Source organism: Struthio camelus, chromosome 1 (assembly GCF_040807025.1).
Source record: "Struthio camelus isolate bStrCam1 chromosome 1, bStrCam1.hap1, whole genome shotgun sequence".
In the NCBI taxonomy this organism is placed as follows: Eukaryota; Metazoa; Chordata; class Aves; order Struthioniformes; family Struthionidae; genus Struthio; species Struthio camelus.
In genome coordinates, this window is record NC_090942.1 from 203801504 (window position 1) to 203826736 (window position 25233).

The window sequence follows — 25233 nt, forward strand, 5'->3', positions numbered from 1 at the left end:
GTAAGTAATGTGGCTGCAGATACACATCACTCATTTGTATACATATTACTTTCCCGTAATGTTATTACAAATACCAAAAATATCAAAAGTCGTCCTTACAATAGAAAAGCAAAAACAAACAGATAAGGCTATATCTTGGAGGAGTTACAATCATCTTTATGCTGTCCTTATAGGAATTGTCTTTTCTTAAGAAAAAATAAAGAAGTATTCTGCTGAAAAAAAAAACCACAGTAGAAAACAAAAGGTAAACTGTAAATTGAAAACTAAACTAGAAAGAAAAGTCTAAACAGTAAAATGCATCATCAGCCCATCACTGTATATACTTGTATAAATGTATAAGAATTAGTAGATACATTGTTTATAAATAAAACTCAGAAATTTTCCAATATTTGCATATATAATGACTCTTTGGAGTAACGAAAATTTCTTAGGAACCCTCAGTCTTCATTATACCATCTTCTAACTTAACAATGAAGAGTTGAGATCTTTGCATTATGTGTACTGTCTGTCTGTCGAGACTTTGAAAAGCTCTTGAATATACCACAGAATCACAGAATGGTTGAGGTTGGAAGGGACCTCTGGAGATTATCTAGTCCAACCCCCCTGCTCAAGCAGGGTCCCCTGGATGCGATCCTGTGCAATATGCTCTAGACGGTTTTTGAATATCTCCAGCAAAGGAGACTCCACAACCTCTCCAGGCAACCTGTTCCAGTGCTCAGTCACCCTCACAGTCAAGTTTCCTCATGTTCACATGGAACTTCCTGTGTTTCCATTGGTGCCCGTTGCCTCTTGTCCTGTCACTGGGCACCACGGAGAACAGTTTGGCCCCATCCTCTCAACACCCTCCCTTCAGATACTTGTATATATTGATGAGATCGCCTTTATACTTTAAGAAGCTCTCCTTGTGCTAATACAGAGTAGTTCAGAAACTTATTATTAACAGTTGAGTTCCAGTGACACAATGAAATTCATTTTTAACACATTATATATTCTACTATTTGCTTTGATTTTCCACAGGGCATTCTACGGAGGCAAACTCAAAATAGCTTGGACACTGCTTGAGATGTTCAAACAAACTGCATTTTCCAGGCTGCTTGTATTTGTGAATCTGGTCTCATAACCCACAACAGAGACTGAGGTACAGTTTAGACTATATGTATATATTTGACTCTTACCAGTCATAGCCCACAGCAAAAGATGTTTCAATTACTGGTGCAATGAGTTTAGCAGCTGTCATGATATATTCCTCTGCCATGGATTTCCTTAAAACAAAACAAAAAAATTACCATTTCAAAAACATACATGCGAAAAACATCAAATCTTTTTCTCATACCCGTCTGCACTCAGGGAACAATTTGAGAATTCGGTTTAACCAGTGCCCAGCTACTGCCACTGCCCCTCTATCCTGAGACTGTTTCCCCTGTTTTCTTTTCACTGCACAGTGTAGTTGCATTTTAAAAACTCCCAAAGCTGCAAGTTTTAAGCAGTGCAACCTATAGCACATAGAGCAGATGTTCTATTTATCCTTCTGGATTAAACCTCTATGTTATGGTTGCTTGCAGCTGCAGGATACTAAATCCAGTGATCCAACTGGTTCTTCCAACAGAGTTCTTTCCTAAGAATTATGAGGACACTTTTATAACAAGAATCATGAACACAAGAGAAGATTGGTAATGCTTTCAGGGACTAAAATCCATGGCACCACAGTCAAAAAAAGGACAGATTCCAGTGTTACCTCTCACGTTCTATTTGTCTTAAACTGTCATTTTTTATGGCTTCGATCAGTAGATTTGTATGTGGATCATCCTGGAGGGAAACAAAACAACTGCAGTTATGCCAGCATACATGTGTTTTAATTATTTTTATGGACAATATGACTGTAAGCAGAAATTGATGCAAATTACATAGTCTTTATTAGCAGTTATTTACTTCCATATTTCAAAAAGCTTCATTTTATAGCAGTGCTAATTCTAACTATAAAATCTAAAATTTCATATTACAAGTACTTTCATCCAGTTTTTCTGTTCATGAATGGGGTCATATCTGACATAATGGTTGTTAACTGGTAGTTAATACGTAGTTAATGTCAGTTATATCTAATAACTGACATGTATCTATAACTAATATGTAGTTCTATCAGATTGCCAAATAAGATTAAGAAACCTATGAATCACTCATGAGAGCACTCACATGTTCAAAAATGAGAGTGTGCTTATGTACTTGCTGAACTGCAGTTGTGTTAGCAGATGAGGACTTTTGCTATCCTTTAATTACAATAACTCATACAATCATCTTGTTGTGGTTTATCCCACATATCGTATCTAAAAGAACTAATATAGGTATACTGTGTACCCTTGCCTTTATTCATTCAACTATCACATCAACTTTTTTGGCCTTAGCATCACAATTGGAGTTCTTGTCCAACCAATTAGCCACTATTAATTCCTGCAGGGTTTTCAGAGTCATTTTTCAAAAAGAAGGTCACATATCTGTGACCATAATTTGCATTTTTATTTCTAAGTGTGCTGGTATTATTCTTGGCAAAACCGAAATATGTATTATTTCTCTGTGGCCAGCTCATATAGTGATCCGGATCTCTCTATGAGAGAAATGACTTCAATATCCACTCTTAACCACTTCATTTGTCTTCTGCTCCTCAGTCAAGCTTCAGGATTAATATCAAACACTTTCAGATGAAAAAAAGGATTTCTGCCCTAAATCAATTTGCTTCAAAAAGGGTTTCTTCAATCATTGCTGTATAAAAATAAATTTTAATTTCTTATATAAAATAACTGAGGTAAATAAAGAGAAGTTATAAAAATTCTCATATTTCTCATATATTTAACTTTTCAAGTATATTTATATATGATCTCACATATATTCTCTCCCTACTTTTATTTTTATACATATATATATATATATATTATATATGCATGTATATATATATCTCTAACACAAATATATATAAAGAAAAGTTTCATATATTAACCTTTATTAACTTATGCTAGGACGTAATAGCTACCCTTAAATCGTAAATTGTTGGAAGTCCAATTCTATCACTGATCTTTAAGACTGAAAATGGAAGCGTTGCATCACTGGAAAAAAAGACTGCTAAGAGAATAGAAACGATATGCCTTGATTTTCTATAGAATACCTTTCTGAGAGGCACCCTAAATCTATTCTTTACTCCCTCTCCCCCGTCTTTAACATCATGAGCTGCTGGTTCATGGTACAAAGGAAGTCCAGCTTCCAACAAATTCCAATAAATCAAACGAAAACAAACTTCTGCAGATTTCACTATTTTTTAAAAAAGTATGCTACAGTATTAAAGGGGTTTTTTTTAGCACTCATTTGAGATAACTTGCATAATTCACTCATTGCTTTGCCCCTTTTACTTTATCTTATAAATACTTTATATAAATGTTACATAAATAAAACATTTAAGGCAATGAGGCAGCTATGCAAGGTAGCCCAGAGGAATTTCAATAAAATCTTTATTGTCATGTGATGCAGATTTACATAAACAATACCTTTTGAGAAAAAGAAGTTTAGGATATTCTTAACATTATTTGAATCATTTCTGAGAAGTACTACCACACTAAGCTTGTGATGACAAAAACATTCTATCAGGTACCTCAACTTACATGCATGCTGTGTAGTCCAAGCATTCAACGTCCCTCTCCCTTTCTCCCCGTCTACAATATAAATGCAGTTTGTTTTGATCAAACTTACATTTGGTGAAATGTATTTGTCATCATAATCCACCTCCAAGGGAACTGCAATCAGTTTTTGGAAGGCTTTTTTCATTTGTTCACCGTCTCCAACAGCAAAACAACACAAGACCAAGTTGAAGCCCGCCTTCAGGTTTGGGGACATGCTCATTGTATGTTCAAATGAAGAAATGGCATCACGGTATTGACCAGTTTTAATAAACGCAACTCCAATATTTTGCATTATTTTAATCCTAAGTAAAGAAATCAGCATTAGGTTATATTTTTAACTATGAAAAACATACTGGATCCAAAACTTGTATTTCAGAACCATGCCTACAAGGATAAGCTCACCTCATCTCTTTGTGGACACTAGGAATCTGGTCTAGAGCCATACGGTAGAATTTGATAGCTTTGGAATAGTTCCTTTGCTTTAAATATATATTTCCCATGTTCACCTTCAGTCTACCTATCACAAGAAGTCAGTGAGTTATGGTCTTTCAAAGTATAGTTACAGAATTTTTAAACTTTGTTTTGAAGTGACAGAGCAGAGCAACTTTTTAATATGCTTGTCTCTATTACAGGGTAACACTAGTCTTTTAAAGAAGTGCTGCACAGAATAGCCTCTTGTCAACTTTCACCCAGATGGAGATAAAGTAGTAAAGAAACTTAGAAAAGAACTATCAACATAAGGCATATAACTAGTTTTGGTTAGGAATTTAGGGATGAGATAGAGATTTTTTTTATGGTGCTCTCTAAGAAGGCAGCTGCAAAGAAGCAGCTGTGAGAAGAGGGCCCTGTAGGAGTCTCAAAAATGTCCAAAACATTAAAAAAACCCACAAACTTTCAGAAGGGGAAAGATGAGTCAAAAAATAAAAATTAGTATTAGAGCTGATAACAGTGTTGACTGCATGGGAAAATGATGTATTTGGATTTATGCTTAGCTTACGGAAAGAAAAAACTTCTTAAATTACTTGGAGAGTCAAACCATGTTAAGTTATACAATGTCAAACATTGTAAGTATCTTCTATCCTCTCTGATGGAGCAGAGATCTCTGAGTCAGCACCATGCACATGAAGTCCCAATTACGAATGCCTGACTATCAATTTTAATTCATTTTGGACTGTAACCTACCTCCGTTGCTGAACATCTTATTTTTCACTATAACTTGATATGTATTCAGTGCTTCAGCATACATTTCATTAGCAGCATACTGACTGGCCAAATTGAACAGCACCTGTAGAAAAAAAAAATTACAGGTACAAGAAAATAACGTTCTCTTAAGAGTAATAAAATTGAATTTCTAATAGATAATTTCAAATCAATTTTATTTAAAGTTGGAAAACTTAAAACTGATAAAAGAAATACTTTTAACGGTGCTTTGTTTTTGTATATTGAAACAGAAAACAAGTTCCAAATCTACTTATTCTAGCTAATCCTTTTACTTTTGTACTTAAATAACTACCATTAAAAGTCAGGCTTAGTGAGCCCTACAACTGGCAAAGAAAATTCAGCACAGTTCTTGCATCTTAGACCTATATAAAGACAACGTTACAATGCAACAGTTATTAAAAACATTCATACAGTACTCAGAAATTGTGTGTACTTTATTATTCCCAACATGTGGAAAACAGTCCTATTATCTGTGGTTGATGAGTTGATGAAGAGAGAATTTTTCCAAACTGCTGTTTCAAAACAAGCTCTGTTGGGATCAGGTAAGGTATCTCCAAAGTTTTCCCCACCTTTACTGTGAACTTTGCCTTCAAATAAGTTACTAGCTCAGCCTCAGTTGATATATTCATTGTTACATATTTTCTCTACAGCACTACCTGGAGTACAACTTTAAACCAAAATATTTAGGGACATTTTATGTTGCATCTTTTTTTTTTTTTCCAAAGCCTAGTACTAATTTGAAGATTAGAATGTAAATCTAGATACTCGCTTTAAAATTCAGGATTTGGGAATAATATATCCTATTCCACACAATGTATTCTCTATTCCATCCAATGTATTCTCTGTCACTTTATGGTTCAAAATAAAGGCAATATCTGATCTCTCCTGTTTTCTTCTGTTGGCACATTCTATTTTCTAAACTCTTATCTTTCAGTTATGGGCTTTACATTTGTTACATTCTGATACTCCGATAGGCATCTTTTGACACGAGTAGGTAGCTGTATTGGATGTTCACGGCATTCTTCATCACTTACTGAGAGATATAGAGGAGATATGATATAAATGGATCTTTCCAATCCTAAATTTTTAACTTCAAGAAGTCATTCCTATTACTTTTTTTTTTTTTGGCGACTATTACATGTGCACTCAGCAAACACGCTGAAATGTCTTTAGGAGGCTTGCTACCAGTACACCTCACTCATTGAGATTTTTAAGCACTTACTGTGTAAGTGAGATCTAAGTTGATGCTTTCTGGAGTAGCAATTTGTTCACGTTGTCTCACCAATACTCTTTCCTTTCTTCCAGCCTCTTTTGCTTTTTCGAGCGCCTTAAAAAAATACTATAATTTAGCGACACCTTGGACCTCACTAACCCAAGACCACAATAAGACATTCAAAACAAGTATAAAAATAATATACTCGTGTTCATTTTCTTCAGATGCACAGACTGTATACAAGGCCTAGAAAGTAATACTGTAACCCACAGAAAGATATTCATTAGCAATAAACAGACATATAGCTGTCTAGTTTGCTTAGCTGTACAATTTTAGAGCAGTCACGGTGTACATACATATACATATAATGTCATGATCAGTTATGACCGTAAGAGGATTATCCTGCCTGTGTTATCTTAGAGCATACAAAAGTCAAAAACAAATAAATAAATAAGGGGAGGTGGCACGCACAATATGAGCAACTCCAAAATTATGATTCTATGCAACCATAATCTCTGCTAGTTGGAATCAAGATCCTTCCTGCAAGTAATGCTACAGATCTGTAAGTGCCATATTGGCCCTGGATGAGCTGCAAGGGGAAAATAGGTCAAAAAGAAATGGCTACCATTCCAGATGGCCATTCAGCAGCTAACAGGAATGGAAGTATTTCTCAAGATACATCTTGAGTCTCCTGTCATAAGGACTAAGACAACTCCAATTTGGCAGTTTTTTTAGATAATGCATTAACAACTTCAACGTCTTTTGCAGGAAAAAAGATATTCTGTTGGATTTGTCAGATTAACACAAACAGCCTAGACCTCAGAAGGGTCTGGTCCATTGTACATTAAAATGAAAACCCTTTGACACTGAGGAAAAAAAAAAAAAAGTGTTCTCAGCCATGTAGATATGAGGCTCAGAAAAAATGAACCAAATAGGTTTGCTCATCGCTTGGTCAAGGTGAAATTCAGATATTATATCAGAAATAAGTTAGGATAGGTCTGCAAAGATATCTTATCCTAAAATAACATAATAAATAGCTAAAATCTATCAGCATCAGAAAAAAAAAACATTTTATTACAGAAGTGCAACATGAGAGGATCATTAGCAGACTGAATGGGTCCACCCTTCAGTTTAAACACCAGATTTAAGTTCAACTTTGGGACTGAGACTTTCATTGTTAGGAATGTTCTCGTTAATTTCCCAAAAAGCAAACTCCCTACCCTATGGACTGCTAGGCTAGGATATATTAAGTGAAATCCATCTTTCTAAAGGAGATATCCAGCTATTAGCTCAGCAGATAATCCAAAATTCAATGGACAGATTATGATTGGGATAGACTAGGATTTCAGATTGTTGCCCTAGTAGGCCCAAGAATAAAAATTCCCAAGATCCCAAGAATAGAGTCCACAGACAGCAGAAGATCATCCTGATACCATGACTGTCTAGGCTAGACTACCGAAATCAAGATGATCAATGTTCCATCCAGTCTTAATTTGGTCAGAATCACTGAGATTATGCAAACTGAAGAAAGGCACACACTATGCTTTTTGGCCAGAGAAACAAGAACGCATCCCAACATCTGAGACAGCTTCTGTCTCAAAAGCAGTAGATACAACAGTTCTTTTAAGTACCAACCAAAAAGATACAGGATTTTACCAGTCCTGAGAGTCCCCTCAAGACACCTGGGATTGTTCAGGCATAGTTTGACAGGGTAAGTGTCCTATTCCGTATGTGAGAATGCTGACGCTACTCAAGAGATGAATCACTGACAGGGAAACTGAATTCTTGATGCACTAATTTCAAACCTTAGAGAAAGGGGAAAAAATTTGCACCAGTATGCTTCTTAACAAAATTCTGGGTATTTCCCTGCAAATGAACAGCAGATCCTGCCACCACAGCATAGACTGTCTCACCTGCAGAATGTTTCACCTGATACACATAAATAGAAGGTTACTTCTTAAGGAATGCACCAAATACAGATAAGACTGTAAGCATTACGCATGTAGTCTCATAAGAGGCATCACATAGGCACATGAAAACAGCTAGCGTGAAAGAGCTAAGCAGGCCTTCACTGTGTGTGGAGGGCACCAGATGAATATTAAAAGTCCTCCATGAAACCTGTCTCAAGGTAAGAGAGCCCTCACTGTCCTGGAGGGCAAGGCTGCTCCAATTAATTGAAAATTGAATGAGTTCTAAATCTTGACGCTTGAACTCATTAATTATACCTATACTAGATGTAAATAAAACAGGTTACAGCCTAGTATTTAGCCATTACCCACTACCACAACACAGCTCTCGCATCCTTCATAACAGGACAACCATATCTAAATTGCCTCCTGGAATAGTTCCTTAGGCATACCAACCTTCAACCACATCTAGGAACTACTTTGCAAAGTGCTAGTTGACATTGGCCAGAACTGTGTCAGTAACCACGTTAACAATTCACAAACCTGGGCTCAAGTATTGTTTAACTCGTAGATAAAGACACTGTGTACAATGGACAAAGTGTCGTTTGCCCAACTTGTACGAAGGCTCTTTCCAGACCATTTGCAATCCTTGTCATGAAACAATTCTTGAAATTTGGCCTTCTCAGAGGAACATGAGAAGCTAATCAGACCAAAAGACCAGTGCCTGTGTCTGACCGTAAAGAGCAGCAGATGCTCAGGCAACATGCCTTTCCTATTCTTGCACTGTAGCGATACCTTCTCCGAATGCTCTCCTATCTCAAAAGTTTTCTGGCTTAGATGCCTGAGCTGCAAATGACATCTCTAATAGCTTCAGCTTACCATTTTTTCCCTCCTATTGAATGATATGGTGACACCTTGAGAGGGCAAGAGATGGGCACAAAGGAAGCCTGCGTTCCCAGGAACCCAATATATTTCAGTCCTAACAATTGGCCCTGCTCTGCTTCCAGTAGTTTAGGAACTGAGGCTGGCCAGCCCAAATTACATGGGGACAAAAACATCAGCCCGGTCCTAAGAAGGAAGAAGAATTAGAGGCTATTTTGATGCACAGCAACCCAAGGCTGATGTGCATCATTGCCACTGCCTTATGAAGGATACCAGTGTTTGCACTTACAAGGTTTGCTTAGCTTGGAAGGTGCCCTTGTCTGAAGAACTGAAGGAAGATGAAATAGTTCATCTAGATGCCAGACCCTTACGGTGAATGAGAAACAATATAATAAATGGCTTCCATACGCTACAGCGCCAAACAGCCCAAAACAAGGAAGGCTGTTGTGGAAGAGGCTTGAGTGAGATCGCATCTGGTGCTGAGTACCAGTACTGGCTGAAAATGACATTACTGAGAAGCCTTGAGCAATATCAAAAGAATGGAACTCAGGCAAGATTCTTACATGTTTGATGATCAAATGCATCAAAGATGCCAGTTATAAGCCTGATATTAAAGAAGAGTTCCCCCACTCCATAGGTTAGACTGGCTTCATTTCAATCTGTGCCAGTATGACTAATGGATTAGACCCATCTGAAGAGGCAAAGGGAAATATGGGAAAAGAGTCTTTATAATACTGAAATCCTGACAAATACATACACAAGAAATACAATTCCTACCTTTTGTTGGCAATACAAGCCATGACTGGATTAGAAGACAGGTCATAAAGTTAAACTTAAAAATGACTTCAACAGTTTGAAATGTTTCAGTGACGGGTCAGTTTGAAGTATCTATCTATGCAAATTGTGTTTCCCATGACAATATCAAAAGAAAAATGAAATGCAGAAAAATTACCAATTTCAAATCTCCACAGCTGTTGGCAATGCAGCTTTCTTCAACAAGTTCGTTCACTTTTTTTTCTAGCTGCCTAATCTTCTCTTCTGGACTAAAACAAAAGTAACAATAGAAAGATTGATTTACACTAGTAACTGCAAACAACATGTTTTTTTGCAGGCTGGTCTTAATAAAACTAACAGGGTAATGTAATACATCACAACATAGGGTAACTAATTAGCTTTCCTTTCAAAGGAAATATAATGCAGAACTATACACAGAAGACTCTGCAAAGATATATTCACACTGTAAGAACAGAGACTTAAGAGAACATACTCTTATGAGAAAAAGACAAGACATGCGCATTTCAGAGACTCAATTTGTTGAAGAGAAGCAATGACAGAATGAATAGATGGGATGGTGAAACTTTCAAGTCAAACACCCAGTGAAATAAAATATTATTTAAAAAGTAATTAACAGAAACTTAACTTGCATGGATAACTTCAAAATATAGCTCGCATATGTAGATTTTAATTAAAAGTTATTATTCATCCAGTTTTTTTCCCTCAGTTAAATAACGATTCATTTCAGTGGCATTCCCTATTCCTCTTTAATTTGAGGAATATAACTTTTCAAAAAAGTTTGAGGACCTCTTCTCAGTCAACGCCCAACGTTTACACTACCCTGCAAAACTTTCACAACCTCAGTTTTACTTTTTAGGAAGGTGCTAAGGTCAGTCAATGAACAAGGAGAAACAGCAGGCAAATTCCTTAAAGTCCCTTCCATAGAGCTGCATGAATCATGGTGTTTCTTGACTGTCAAGTACTCTTCCATAATCCTGTTCTATAACACAGCATTTGTGTAGCAATAACTGCATTCAGACTGCTGGGCTATAGTCAGAACTGGAAGTCACCGAAATCAGATCTTCCACAAAATCAATGCAACCACTCTGGGGAGTCAGCTAATCGTGTGCATAAACGTCTGTGGCCCTATCCTACAAAAATAGTTTGGCCCCTCAAGGCTTCACAACTGCCTGGATGTTATTAAACTCTACTCTTCATTGTTTTTTCTTGCTCTTAAAACTTTGAAATCACGTAACGTAAAACTGAACAAAACAAAAATATATCTATATACCTGTCTTGATTTTTCATTTCCAGAGGAGGAGCAGGACCCTTGGCTTGTCCAAGAGGATCAAATAAAGAACCTGCAAAATAACAGAGTCCTGAAAATTGTAAAACAGTATCTTCCTATGGCAGCTGACATTTTCTACAAATCGTACCTCTCATAGATGCCTTAGTGTAACCTGCAGCATGAACCGCAGTCATTGGTCGAGCAAACCCATCCTTAAAGAAAAAGGAAAGGAACATTAAAAGAAAGTTCCTAAAAGGACAGATAGTGAGCAGTAAAGGCATCAGTTACATATTACAAAACCTTTAAATACAAAGAAAAACGTTGTTACCACCTCAATAAATTGACCAGTATCTTTCTCAAATATTGTACATATCATAACTGTTTACAAAATAGCAGACCTCGTTATACAGCTATAACTGATATAAAGGAATAGTTATTTCTTTGTGTAAATCTTATATGCATTTAGAACACTTAATTCCAAACTTGTTTTTTCTGCAGGCAAACATAATTGTTACTGTGCTTCGTTTCAAATAACGTTAATGTATATTTTGCACTTTTCTCTCATTTTTAGAAAATTCTTATTAGGAATGGTTGGTCTTGAGATCTGCAGTGTGCTCCAGCTTATTGTCTGCCTCACTGTTTCAGAAATCAGATTTTTAGTTTTTTGTTTTTTCTTTTTATGGACAATAAAGTGTAAGAATCATACGAAATTATGGAGCAGAATGGTTTACCATACCTAAGCCAAAAGTGGCACAAATAAGCTGCAATATTGTTCTTATTACCAGATGATTCCTCCCAACACAACAGTATCTGACACCTCACTATGCCAGCTTATTACACAACCCTGACTCCCATCTGGGCTGATACAGAGGAATAAACAGCGGTAATAGACGTATTTGTCATTAAGCCAATATGTTGGGGCGGGGCTGGGGGGGTAAAATCTTTGCTACATTGCAGCAGATTCTTACTAAAGTGTAAGTATATTAGAAAACAGAATCTAACTCTCTTCCTATTTTAAAGGAGAGTTATTCATTGCATCTCAACAGACGTTAAGAAGCATTTCAGCAGCGCTACCTCCAACCCTGTGCTCAAATAAAATATTCACAGAAAAAATCCCTCACGTTTTCTAACGATAATATTTTTGAAAAAAGTACAAATTAAAATACAATAATCACTTGTATTTTCATTTCAATTATTTTTAAATATTTGTATTAAAAATCCCCAAATCTGTCAGAAAATTTCACCATTCTGAGCCCAGATAAAATATAAATATTAAAACTTTCACCTGTATAGCTCCTGTCATCGGTCTTCCCATAGATGAAGTTAATGTCACCTTTGACTACCAAAACAAAAAGTAACTCAATTAAAATCAGCACTCACAAAGCATTAGACGCTTGTAAGCCTTTTCACAATTGAGCTTTAAGGGCCAATCTTATGATCACAGAAGTTCACAGCAGAATTGCCATTATTATAGATATTCAGTATAGGTGTGTTCTGTATTTTTTTAATTTTTCAGGCACTTTGGTTAACACAAATTCACAAATGCTATTTTGATGCAGATATTTTTATGTCATTTTTGTCTGTAAGCTTTTTGTAAGATCTAAGCCAGCAGTACTTTTCATTATTAAATTACATAAAGTATTAAATTTTAATAGTTTACTTTGAAATGATAGAATTATTATTTAAAATATCCAAAACAAGTAAATGACATGCAGAAAAGACATGTAAGTATTAGCTGAGTACAGCTAATACAGGATTAAAAAACATGATTCATCTATCTTTAATAGAGGCCATCCAAAAATCTAATTATTCTCATTATAAATGAAATGAAGTGGTTTGCACCTAACTGTGAATTACAAGGGCAAATTCAGTGCTGCAAGTCATGCTTTCCTGCAGATTTTATTTTACAATAAATAAGAAAATGCTCTGCAAATGCCAATGGATATCTTCTCCATGAGCAGATACACTAAACACAGTGTTCTTCAATATCACTGTTAAAAACACAAAGGAATAAATGTGCCAAATCTTCCGCTGCAAACACTAATGGTTGCTACAAACATGCAACACAGACTGGCAAAGCACTTTTGGGCCATGAAAAATGTAGCCTCTAATTCCCACCCGATGCCTATATTTTATGTACTATTCACCACATATCATGAACGGTTCTAGCTTTATCCTGCTAAAGCTGCACCTACGTTGTTGTTAATGTAGCACAGAAGAAACAAATCTGCAGAGTGAAACAGGTACTGCTGAGGACTGGACAATGCTTTGGGGGTTTCTAGCTCTTGGGCAGTCCTGCAGACTGCCCCATTAGTAGATGGAGCGCAGTAATTCTCTTTCTGAAAAGGATCATTTGGTTTAGGTTCATTCAAAAGGATCTAATTCTTACGCTCCAAGATTGCTCTGTTGCGAACTTAAGTATATCAAGTGGGGACAATTGGCGGATTTGCTGGACAAGAGCACATTCCTGATTTAACTAAGCACTAACAAAAATAAATATGTGTATTTTATTATCCTTAGGAGTGCCTTCCTGGGCACTCCTCTTTCAATAAATTACCTTCTCCCCTCAAAGCTTGGTACTGCGCTAAATATCTGCGGATACAACAGCTAGGAAAAAACACAGTCTCATAAGGAATCTATCCAGAGCAGGCAAGTGAAGGTCCAGGATAAAGGTTGCACTTCAATGACTTGTAAGGGAATTTGCGTCTTTTTGAAATTGTTCCTCAGGTAACTTGCATAAGAGATATCTAAAGTAATAAATCCTGTAAAGAAGTAATGGAACAAAACCAGCAACTGAATGGATTAGAAGTAACCAATAGGAAAAAATTCCTTACAGAACATTTTATTGTACTGTGAAATAATTTCATATCGGTAAACTTATTTCAAAGGTGCAGAACATTAGATTTAGGAAAAAACTGCAGTGACACTAATATCATCTAGACTGTGTAAGAAGAATACATGAAGACATGGTTCTACAAGCAGTAGAACCAAGAAGTCCAGTGTACATTCTTGCCTGTCTAAAATATGTTAAGCTCATACTGTAGTCTTATTTTCTAGGATGTTGATAAAAATCTCTCTCCTTTCTCTATTTATCAACATTTGCAGAAAATTGACAGTGCTTGAAAAGCACTGACTTTCTATCAGATTTGACTGAGACAAGCTAACAGGTTCAAAAATTATTCAGATAAGGGATAAGAGAGCAGATCTGGCACTAGTGCATAATCTCTGCTACGCAACCAGGCCAGATATTAGTTATTTAAGCGTTACAATATTGGCTAAGTATGCCACGGAACATAACAAACTTTTGCTAATTAAATTAGAGGTGATTTGAAAATTCACATTTTTTTAAGATTTAATTTCACCTTAACATTCAGAAGACTTTCCCAAGAACTAATGAAGAATCCATCCAATTCCCTATGCAAGAAAATCAGGTTTAATATTTTGAAATCTACAGCCCTACACAGCAGAGAAGTTCATTCATGGTATGCTTTGGGAGAAAAAACATCAGTAGCCATGCCTTGACCAAGTAAAGAGTTGTGCACTTACAAAAGTAACAAGAAATGTAACTCACTGGAGGAAGATGCCAAGATAAAAGGAGATCATTTTATGCAAAGGACTAAACGGCGCTCATATTTAAGGCAAACACCTCACTGTCATTAAGAATATCTGTAACAGCGAACAAAAACTTACCCCAAATGCAGTAGCTACAGGTCTTGCAGCTGATGTACCAGGAATTTTGGCTGTCATCTGGGTGAAGAAAAAAAAAAAATAGTAAGCAATCACATGTGTAACGGACAACATAAAAAGACTAATAATTATGAAGTGAATTCATAGAAATAATTGTGCTTAAAAAATTGTTACAGAAAGGAATATCACTGTAGAACCACGTTGTTCTGTGAATAAATAACATTAATCAGAATAGTTTCAGCTCTTCTTTAGACAAAAAACATATATTCCAAGCACAGTGCACATGCTAACTTTATATTTCTTTAGAAAAATTATGTAAAATTTAAGTCACAGCAAAACTAATGCAAGCAAATAAATGTAAATTGTGTGGAAATGGAGGAAAAATAATCAGAACAACTGTTTTTGTGAATGAGACTTTATAGTTTCTTATCATTAAGGTTACCTATCAAGACTAGCACCTCTGTGAATAGAATATTAAACAGAAAGTCCTTCCAGAACCTCGTTTTGCTCTTTAACAAGCCTTTAACTCATTTCCTCAAACAAGAACATACTTTTCCAAACAAAATTCCTTGCTAGCCTAACTCCAGAGCATAATGGAAGCGGTGCTCTGCTAATTTTTACTTATTTTTCATATAACTGAAGCTTGTATCTTCATGTTAGCAATAGACCAGGAAAAAAAAAAAAAAGTGTATCAGAGCCAAAAATAGAGCTAGGGCTCCAGAGAACTTCTGTGCTATTTGGACATATTTAAAAATATACTTACAGGGGGTCTTCTACCATGACTTGTTCTCACTGCCTGTTGAAAAGCTATATCATTTTCTAAATCCTGAAAAAAGAAAAAGAAAAAGAACAACCCTCTAACCCCATAAAGCACAGCACTCAAAGCCACATTTCCAAATTATTAGGACTATTGAAAACAGATAGGTAAAAGATAATCATTCTTCAAAAATACTTCACCTGCATACAACTGAATGATAGGTTGTATTGCAAATAGGTAACGATTACATTATTTGCCCTATCTCTTTTGATATTTTACATTTTAGGGAGAAATGTAAAAAACTTATTATCCCCTGAAAAGCAGTAACATCCTATGATGAAGAAGAGCTTAAGTGATAAAATTTAGCATGCGTAGAACTTTTTTTCCTGTCCATAAGCTTATTATTAGCACTGTTTTTAAATTTTAACTGACATTAATATCCATGTCATGCCAATATATTAAGACATCATCCCAGACGCATTATTGATCGTACAGAGACCTGAGGGGAGAGGGACTCCACTCCATTTAGTATTTCTTGCTAAATGAAGAAAAACAGACTTCAAAGCAGCAGTACACTTGCACATAAGTGTACCTACATATTCTTATCTTGAAATTAAAAACTAATCCTATTCAAAGGGAAGGTGGGAAACAGCAAATACTTTTACCTCTGTGTCAAAAGTGGGATTATAATCATTGTATCCAGAATAAAGATCATCTTCATCTGCCTCTGGAGCCAGGTGCACATTTCGCATCATTTTTATCTGTGAAAACATTAAACAACCCAAATGTTATCTGAGCATTATTATGTATGCCTTAAAAATGTAAAATATAGACAGGAACAAGGTTTACAAATTCAAAAGCTCCAATTTAATTTTGGTTTATATCTGCTGTCCTTGATATTAAAAATATATATATATATTCCAAAAAAAGGGTTCTATTGAAAAAGCAATGATATTAAGGGGCACCATCCAATAGAATCAGGTTGTCAAGCACTTACACCATTGTCACGACAAAATTTTAACAGCAGTTTTAAACGGACATACTCATCTTATCATTAAATGCCAATGATCACTACAAGTAATTATAGTATTCATAATGGTACTTTTACATTCTCAGATAATTCAGCTTTGAGCAAATTGTGAGTTTTGCTATTTCTTTTAATTAGACCAAACCATAGTAGTCTAATGAAAGATATCACTTCCAGCTCCACATCTTCCTTCACCTGTGTCCTTATACCAACATGGCTGCAACTAATCTCTGTATGCAGAATTCTTCACACAATTCTGTCATTTCAGTTTAACCAGCTTTTTAAAAACTGTAATTAAAGAAGTCTAGTTGTCAATATCGTTCTTCAGAGGTACTTCGGACATCTACTAAGGGTTGTGTTTACATTGCAGCCTTTTCCTCACTGAAGGAACTATTAAGGTCTCTCTGCCTGGCTACCTACTTTCATAAGAACTTAAGAAGGTGACAATTTTTGATTCCATTTGTAGTATGAAACACAGGCACTCTACAGTGATCCCGAGCCAGAGTGCCGCACATCCCGCTGAGGGCCAGCTCCTCTCGAGCAGCAGCACGCAACCCCTGGGCCTCCCTCCGGGCCATGCGCGGCGCCCCCGCGGCGCAGGGCGGCATCGCTCCTCTTCGCGCGTTCCCGCGGCCAGGGCCCGCGGCAGCGGACGGCGGAGGGAGGGCCCAGCCGCCCCAAGCGCCCAGCGCGGAACGACGCCGCAGGATCGCCGCGCCCCGGCGAAGAAGCTCCGGGGACCAACGCTGCCACACCAGCCCGCCCTCCGCCGTGCCCCGCCGCACTCTCCGCCCGCGGCCTAGCTCGCCGGTCGCCTACCGGCTGCCCTTCCGCGGCGCGGCGCGGCCGCTCGCAGCGGAGGCCGCCCGCTCTCGGCCGGCGTTGACAAGGGAGATACCAGCCACCACGATCCCCTAATGCACCGCGGCTGGTTGCTAAGATACGAGCACTCGGCTGCTGTCGAGCGTGCGCACCGCGATGGCGCATACGCAGAGCAGCCCCCGACGCCTTTGCCCTCGCGTGGGCGTCGCTGCCGTCCGGGAAAGCTCGGCGGGAAAGGGAGGCCGCGGGTCAGCCCGCGCCGCCGGCTTCCTGTCAGGGCCTCTTCAGCGCCGAGCGGCTTCTGCCTCTGCCGGGGCGTGCTTAGTCCTGGGGTTAAAAAAAGCCAACCCTCACCCAGTTGCTGAAATGAAACAGCCACAAAATTCTGCCCTCCCAAAAGCCCAACTGAAGGGAGCAACTGGCACAAACCCAGAAATCCCCCTGACCACCTTTCAGACAGGAAATAACTGCTGCTAAACTCTTTGGGACAGATTTTTTCAAATGAATCAGTGCAGAACGCTGAGCTAGAGCTAAATATGAACTAAGTTTGATTTCTTTTTGATCATTCTAGGACTTACTCTGACCTGATCCCACAAACATGTATGCATACCCTTGATTTTGTGAATAGCTCTATTTCCTGAGTTAGGTTACGCATGTTTCCAAAAGGGCAGCTTGTGTGCTACGGATTCAAAAACACGTCACGCCATGTAAGCATGAACAACAGTTGCTTCTCCCTGTGCTTTCCTCATCTTTCAGAAGAGGAATGGAAAACCACTGCAGAGGACGGCAGTCTTGTCTGGCTGCCTACCTGTAGTCCATGGGATAAGGAAAACAATAAATAGTAAAATAAATGCAAACAAATTTAGTTGTCTGCTAGACATTGCTATTCTGTGTCTGCAAAAAAAAACCCATCTGAGAGATATGGATAATATTTATCTACTCTAAAAGGCAGATTATTAGGATTAATGACTTAATGTTTTTGAAACATTAAGCAGAGAGCATTTGAAATTCAACAGAACGGGCAAAAGAAATCTAGACTCCTCCATAAGTTAGGATTATAGGATCCTAGCATAATTCATGTTGGGATGGACCTCAGGAAGTCTCTCGTCCGACCTGCACTTCAAAGCAGGGTCAGCTGTGAGGTCAGACCAGACTGCTCAGGGCTTTATCCAGTCTGGTCTTGAAAACCTCTCATCAGCTTTTTACCCTAGCTGCCTATTTTTATCTGCCCTCTTCCTCTTTCCAAAACAATTGTTTTATCCTTACATCTAGTTTAAATTTCTTTGTGTCTTCCCAAGAGTACAGCCAACCTACTATCGTTCTGTGGTGAGAACTGGTATTTTATGCTACAGACTTGCTATTTGCAAGAGAAAAGCACTATGGTAAAGTAAACGGCTTCCTGAACGGCTGCCAAACCTCCTGCTCTATGAATGAGACGCACACAGGTGTCTTATACTTCCGCGTCTCTCATCACCATACTGGCATTTTAGACATTTGCAAGTGCTTCTCTCTAGCTCCAGACTACTATGTGTCCTTTGGAGTACAATGGGGCTCCACTGGAACGTATGTTTTTTCAGCCTGCAGCCTACACCTATGGGTGGCGGACTTCCACCACAGTCATCGTAGGACTCATCGGATGTTGTGGAGTCTCGGAGACCAGTGTTCAGATAAAGTGAGAAATCTGCTCTCAGATCTAAAAGTCCCAATTAAAAAAGTGAATAAAGATTTCTATCTGCCATAATCTCTGAAACTGAATAAAAAATTAAAGCTCGTAAAGTCTTCAAAGAAAAAAAGATGATTCATTTCTTCTACTATTTTCACTGCTTTCTCTTGGTTGGCTGTTATGGAGAACCTGACAGGTTCTCCAGCTGATTAGTAAATCATTACACTCTGGGGAAAGTAGCGATCCATAGCTGTTTCCATAAATGGAAAACAGAGAGAACAGAGGAGAGATCTCTGAACTCTGTATTATTTTTGAGAGATAAAAAAACTTTGAGCCCGACTGTAACCTGAACCCCTGCCTTATGCTAATAGCCTAAGAAAGATATAAGGCCACTACGCAGTGGTCAGTCAGAATACCCTCTGTATGATCAGGTTTTGTGAGTGTTATGCAACCTCAGAACTCACCTTCTTGCAGCCTCCAATTCCTTTCATAAGAGATAAGGCACAGAAGATATAAGTGAAATGTATTTCTACTTCAGCTCCCAACAAGAGAAACAAAGAAAACAAAAGTGTATTAACACTTTATCACTTCTTGCATTAACTTGTTCAGGTTCCATGCATGAACCACTTTCACACAGAAACTCTAGACCTGACACTTTTGGACATACACATTTTTTACCTGGAGTTTTTGCAGAACAAGTATTTTGCAGAGTAACAGACTTTAGCTGGGAGAATTTTTAAGGAGACTAACCTGTCGTAAATGATGAACTTCAGCATAAAAAACATATATATTCATGTTCAGTCTCCCTTTTCTACCTGTGGCTCCTCGTTTAAATTTGAGACTATGGCTTGTAGATTACCTGTTTGTCCTCAGACACATTCAAACTGAGCAGTAGATACATAATGTGGCAAGAGCCACTTGTCTATATCCAGAACTTGGGTATACTGGTGCCCAGCATGTTGTGATGTTTCGATTCAATTATTTGGGGCACTGGAGGGAAGGGGGCCATGTTAAGGAGTCAGTGCATCTATATTTATCCTTGTACATGAAAGAGTGGCAGGACACAAGTGGAACCCAACCATATTGCCATATTATCAAACTCCCTACCCCTCCAAAATAGGGTGGACACATTGAAAGCAGCTATAGGAAATGGTCCCTGGCCGCTGTGAATCCCAAACCATACTGGAAATTGTTTAGGAGAATGATAATTATCTAACACTGTGATGGGGCTATTTTAACAATTTAATAGCATAGACAGTTGATTCCAGGCCCTGGCACAGCCACATGTAGCCCACATTGCCCTAGTGCGCACCTGGGGCCAGGAGCTTGCAAATCCTCCTTGGTCCACCTCATTAGGCCCTGCAGTCTATGTACTGCTTCTGAAGTCCTCACAACATCTTTGAGTCCCAACAGGCCTTTCCTATGCTTCTAAAAGCTGTATCAATCTACAAACGGTTTTATGTCCTATGAATTATAGAATAAATAGACATAAATGCATAAAGATTTAACATAGGACCCAGAAATATTAGGATCTTCTGTGCCAACACTGGACCTTTCTCACTAGACCTGATTTAAGAGATGTTCTAATGAGATCATGCTACAAGGAAAAACCCAAATGATATAATTGACTTCACTGGCTTTGGCTAAATCCTGACTACAGCCTGGAATGCAAAACTGCCGCGAAGTAGTAAATAGCCTAAGCAAAGTTATATGGTATAAATTCCTACTCACTTTAAGTTACAGTAAGTGAGCACTATCACTAAGTGAGGTTGTCCCACTCTTTTCTCACCTTTCTGATCTTCATTCCTGCCCTGGGTCTGTCCTCTGCCTTGCATCAAGTTAGCTGTTTGTGCAACTGAAACAAACTGAGGATTCGATTGGATTTTTGTCCCGTTATCTTTCAAGCTGTCAAGTCCTTGATCTAGTTTCTTCAGCGAAAATTTATGGCAGTTTAAAGAGACCCTGAAACTATATTCTTTAAACAGTAGACATTTCCTTGCCTTTAAAAGCACGGTGAGTGGGTATCTTTTTGTAGCAGTAACATTGCAAGTAAGGACTAAAACTGTTCCAGCAGCTAATAATTTGGGTTCAGAGTTACTGGCCACAGTCTGCTTGTCATAATCACTGCTAGTGCGTACCTTACCCTTGCTCTTTCAGTTTAACTGTTTTGCTAGTCAGGCCCTAATGTGTTTTTAGGAAATGGTCTGGATTTAAAAAATAATGCTCCCATTGAAAACTTTAGAAAGTGAGTAATTTTCTAGTATTGAATTCTGGACTAACAAAACGTTCAGAAGTTTTGCAGTGTCATGCAAAGCCACTTCAGCTAGCTTACCTTCCAAGAGCAGCAAAGCTGCATTTAACAGTATTCCTCTTGAAATGAATGGATCAGGTCAATATACCGTTAAAAGAAAAATGAAGAATATGATTAAAATTAAAGCCTTTCTAAAACTTAATGTTTCAATTTTTTTTGTTTTAACTGAAAATTTAGAAGACTTTAATGGTAATTGAAGTTAACGCTAATTAAATTAACGACAATTAAATTTTAAAAAAAATAAAGCTTCAAATCAAGCTCTTCTTATACTTGTAAATCCAAACTTTGACTGGTTAGTATTCTGGTGATTGATTTATGAGACAATCTAGTTACTCTGGGCTCATTTATTTCATCAACACTAACAGAGAACTATTGCATGTTACGTTCCTCTGTTATCAAAAGTATGATCAGCATGGGTATTAGAATGCTTATATATTGGCTCATTATTTCTGTGCTGTTAAAAAAAAATCTCTTTCCCTATAGTACATTTTAGTTTCCTAACACAGAAGCAATAGGTTAATAAAGACTTTAGTTTCTTGTGGGAGATTTAAAAATCAATTTTACAATTGGGAATTCTGAGCATGTATAAATTAAGAGAATTAAAATTAGAAAATAAGGTTTATAGAGCTACTCCTCATGCAAAGGTAAGTACAAGGATCAGAATATTTTCAAGGTCAGGCTCTTAATAAGGAATTAAATTAGATAAAAGTATTTTACAGGGTTATGTTGAAAGTTTTTAAAAATAGCTATTTCAAAATAGCGCTAAAGAGAGAAAAATACTCAGTATAATCCTGCTCTAAACATCAATTCACAATATAGTTTCTATTAAAGTAGGTAAGTAAATCAATTATGTACAATTTGTAAACAAACGACTGGAAGAATCACATTATGAATAACACATGCTGTAGTGTGGGTTTAAAAGACATTTACAGCGGGGAACTCTATCTCGTTAACATGCATTTTAAATATTAAAATATGTAATTCCATCTATTGCTAAATCATATTTGTGTATAATTTTTGTAATATCTATTTTATCAGCATGTACTTTTTAATTCCTGCAGAGAGTTTCTTTGGGAATCACCATTTTTAGCAATATTGGTAATATTTTCATCAGATCATTTGCACTGTGAATGACTAGCTAATTTAACTGCACAAACTTCTAGGTCAAATTATAGCTGTAATTGCAGCATAGTTTTAATATAATTGCTAGCTATAACATTAGCTATAATTCTACAAAATAAAAACAAAAGTTATTGAATTAAATATTACCACATTTGAGCCCATTATGTTTTCTGAACTATTAACATAATAGCGGCAACATAAACCATAGCCTATTACAGCTGAAAAGTACTTTTGGATTGCTCTGGTGGGCAAGTAACATATTAAACCAGTCTAATACTTAACAAAGGTGAACTATGCCTGTTTTCATCCCATGCCAACAGCTTGGGTAAGAACACTTTGTATTTTAGAAATGTGCAATTCCTTTATTTTCTGCAAGGGGCCACACATTCACAGCTCCTTCGAGTTCCACCTTCCGGCTGCTCCCAGTAAACGCTAACAGCTTCCTTTTGTTTATTGCACGACTCTTTTATATGGCCCTGCTCCTCCCCTCCAGCAACCCCACCTCCTCTCCCCAGCCAATAGCAGTTGTCACCTCCTCAGCTGGTGTAGTAGTGGAGCACGCTCCATAGACATTGAGACCAAAAGCATGGAGGACTCAACTTTACAGCTCCCAACAAAACAAGTCAAGATCCTACTGCTGTTGGACTTAGAAGACAGACTGAATAGGCTGGTGAGTGCATATTCGCTCCACTTGGGCCATAAACCCTACTTTTCTTTCTGTAATGAAGCCCAGAATCTTACAAACTTTTTGAGTTCTCCTGGCTTGAGGTTTCTGCCCTTTGCGCAGGACTTGCAGAAGAGGGAGAAGTGAGTCTCTGTCTCTCATTCTCCTTTTTTAAATCATGTTTCCTTCCCTTGACCTACACCTCTGAGAAGTTAATTCTCTATTTATTATTCTTATATTCTTATAATTATTATTCTCTATTTTCTTCTTCCTGCAAACCTCTCTTCTTCTCCATTTCTTTTGATCTATTCTTTCATTAGCAGTTTGGACTCTAGTGTGCCTGGCCATCAGAAACGGTATGGAAATATGTCTACCATCATACTCTTTAATAAAATGCAGAGTCACGTGGCATTGTTACTACTGCTATACTGACGATAATAAAATAGTTCAGATTTTGCTACCATGGACCCCTTGTTTTGTTCACCGACAGAACTTAAAGGCCTTGTAACTGCTATTATCACAATTACGATTAGTTCTCAAACCCTTGTAGCAACACCTCTGCTACCTACTGCTTAGCTAGGTTCTTATCTCTGCTGAATCAATTTGTCTGGATAAAATTGGTTTTCTCTATGAAAGTCTAGTAGTTCTTAAGACAACTTCAGATATAAAGAAACATCTCAGAAAGTCAGAGAATATTGAAATTACTGATAAGAACTTACAGATGGGGGTGATGGTGAGCTTGTTCTTAAAACCATGTTTCCCAGGCCTAGGAGACATTTGTTTTATATTCTAGAGACCTAATGTTTTTCTTTAAAGTAAAAATTTATACACAAAATAGGTATACATTGCTTCAATTATGCTTTGGCTAAATTGCCTTTGGGTTCATAACACATGCCAAGTCATGCCCTTTCAAATTATTCTGCAGAGGAACAAAAATAGTATTTGCTGCATCATAAAATAATGCTTTCTATGCTAGCCTAAGTAAGCTACCAGCAGCAGAACTAGCAAATCGTGGTTTCCTGCACGTTTCTGTCCTACTTCCTTATATCTTCTTGGGGCCCAATTATCTCCACTTTACTCTACCTATGTTTCTTAACTGCTGGTAGGTTTCAGATCACATCTGTGGCCACTGTGTGGTGAAGTCAAGGTGATACCAGTTTGGATTTCCATGTCCTATCCAGCAAGTGGTATTCATGAAACCATTAGGAATTTCGTATTTTTGAGATCTGTATCTCTTTGTTAAATGCTGTTGAAATTAGCAAAGTATCAGTGAGGGGAATGGACACACAAAATGATTATGTAGGCCTTTGTCTTTGAAACCAGAAAAGAAAATAGCCAAAGAAAGGTTCATCATGTTTCTTCATCAGTGGTTGTGAAACATTCATTCTGTGAGCAAATATATTTATTTTCAACTGATTGTTGTCTGAAAGGCAGAAACACAAGAAAACATAGAATAAAAATGTTTCTTAGCTATAGTAATAGTGAAGTAATATCATTTTTGATAACAAGTATGCATTTTAAAATATTAACTTTTGTTTCTTTTCAGGAGCATTCAGCATAAGATTACAGAACAACATGTAGATGAGTAGAAACTACACAGAATTAGAACAAATAAGTAATGCAGCACTCCAAGAGGAACAGCAGATAACTGCAGAGCAGCTTAAAGAATTATGTTGACCTTGTAATGTCACACTTCTGCAAAATTTCTTAAAAGCTTTGGACAAAAGGTTAGCAAAAATATATTATTCTTAATTCAAGAAGAATTTTTTTTTTTTTAAGAATAATAAGGCTCTCCCTAACTCAAAAAAGCCATGGACTTAGTTTCGAGTTGGAAGTTTGCTTTGGAATTCCTTTTATGTCAATAAGAGAGCAATGGGATTGGCCATATTCTGGTACTTTTTCTGGTCAAAGTGTGATGAGGTGGGTGGGATCTTTGCTTCTTCAAAGAAGGCTTTAGATGCCAAGTCCCACACCCGCATAGGTGTTTCGTCTCAGGTTCGCTGGGAACTCACCTGAGGGCACCTAAACACCTTTGAGGACGTGGCCCTAAGGGGGGACCTTAGCAAGGCCCTTTCTCACCGCAGGGCAGAAGGCACAAGCTTGGCTGAGCCGTGCTCCCCCTGGGGTGCAACGGGCCGCCCCGAGGCCTGGCAAAGGCCCCGCTGCCTGCCCCTCGCCAGCCGGGGGGTTCGCTTGTGGTTCCCTGTCTTTCCAGGGGTCAGGGCAGCGCACG

The 25233-nt window shown here is 37.6% G+C and overlaps 2 protein-coding genes across 6 annotated transcripts in view; one reads left to right on the forward strand and one right to left on the reverse strand.

Annotated features, from left to right (window-relative positions):
* The window catches only part of IFT88 (intraflagellar transport 88), a 54599-nt gene extending 37204 nt beyond the window's left edge, over positions 1-17395 (reverse strand). For 3 of the 5 annotated variants that reach the window (XR_011138698.1, XM_068930265.1, XM_068930266.1), the window contains exons 1-14: positions 17238-17348; positions 16057-16152; positions 15398-15460; positions 14638-14694; positions 12233-12286; positions 11096-11159; positions 10951-11020; positions 9838-9928; positions 6106-6210; positions 4841-4947; positions 4065-4175; positions 3733-3964; positions 1736-1806; positions 1176-1262 (exon numbers count right to left, since the gene is read on the reverse strand). Coding sequence is in view for 4 of the 5 variants with exons in the window: in XM_068930265.1 (XP_068786366.1) it covers positions 1176-1262; positions 1736-1806; positions 3733-3964; positions 4065-4175; positions 4841-4947; positions 6106-6210; positions 9838-9928; positions 10951-11020; positions 11096-11159; positions 12233-12286; positions 14638-14694; positions 15398-15460; positions 16057-16146 (1202 nt within the window). In the remaining variant the exon portion in view is untranslated. Of the gene's footprint in view, positions 1-1175; positions 1263-1735; positions 1807-3732; positions 3965-4064; positions 4180-4840; positions 4948-6105; positions 6211-9837; positions 9929-10950; positions 11021-11095; positions 11160-12232; positions 12287-14637; positions 14695-15397; positions 15461-16056; positions 16153-17237 lie in introns of all 5 variants that reach the window. The other 2 variants (XM_068930264.1, XM_068930267.1) reach the window with 2 other exon arrangements.
* Positions 17396-24617: 7222 nt separating this feature from the next.
* CRYL1 (crystallin lambda 1) overlaps positions 24618-25233 on the forward strand; it is a 66210-nt gene continuing 65594 nt past the window's right edge. The window contains exon 1 of the mRNA XM_068930269.1: positions 24618-24727. The gene's annotated coding sequence lies outside the window, so the exon portion shown is untranslated. The remainder of the gene's footprint in view (positions 24728-25233) is intronic.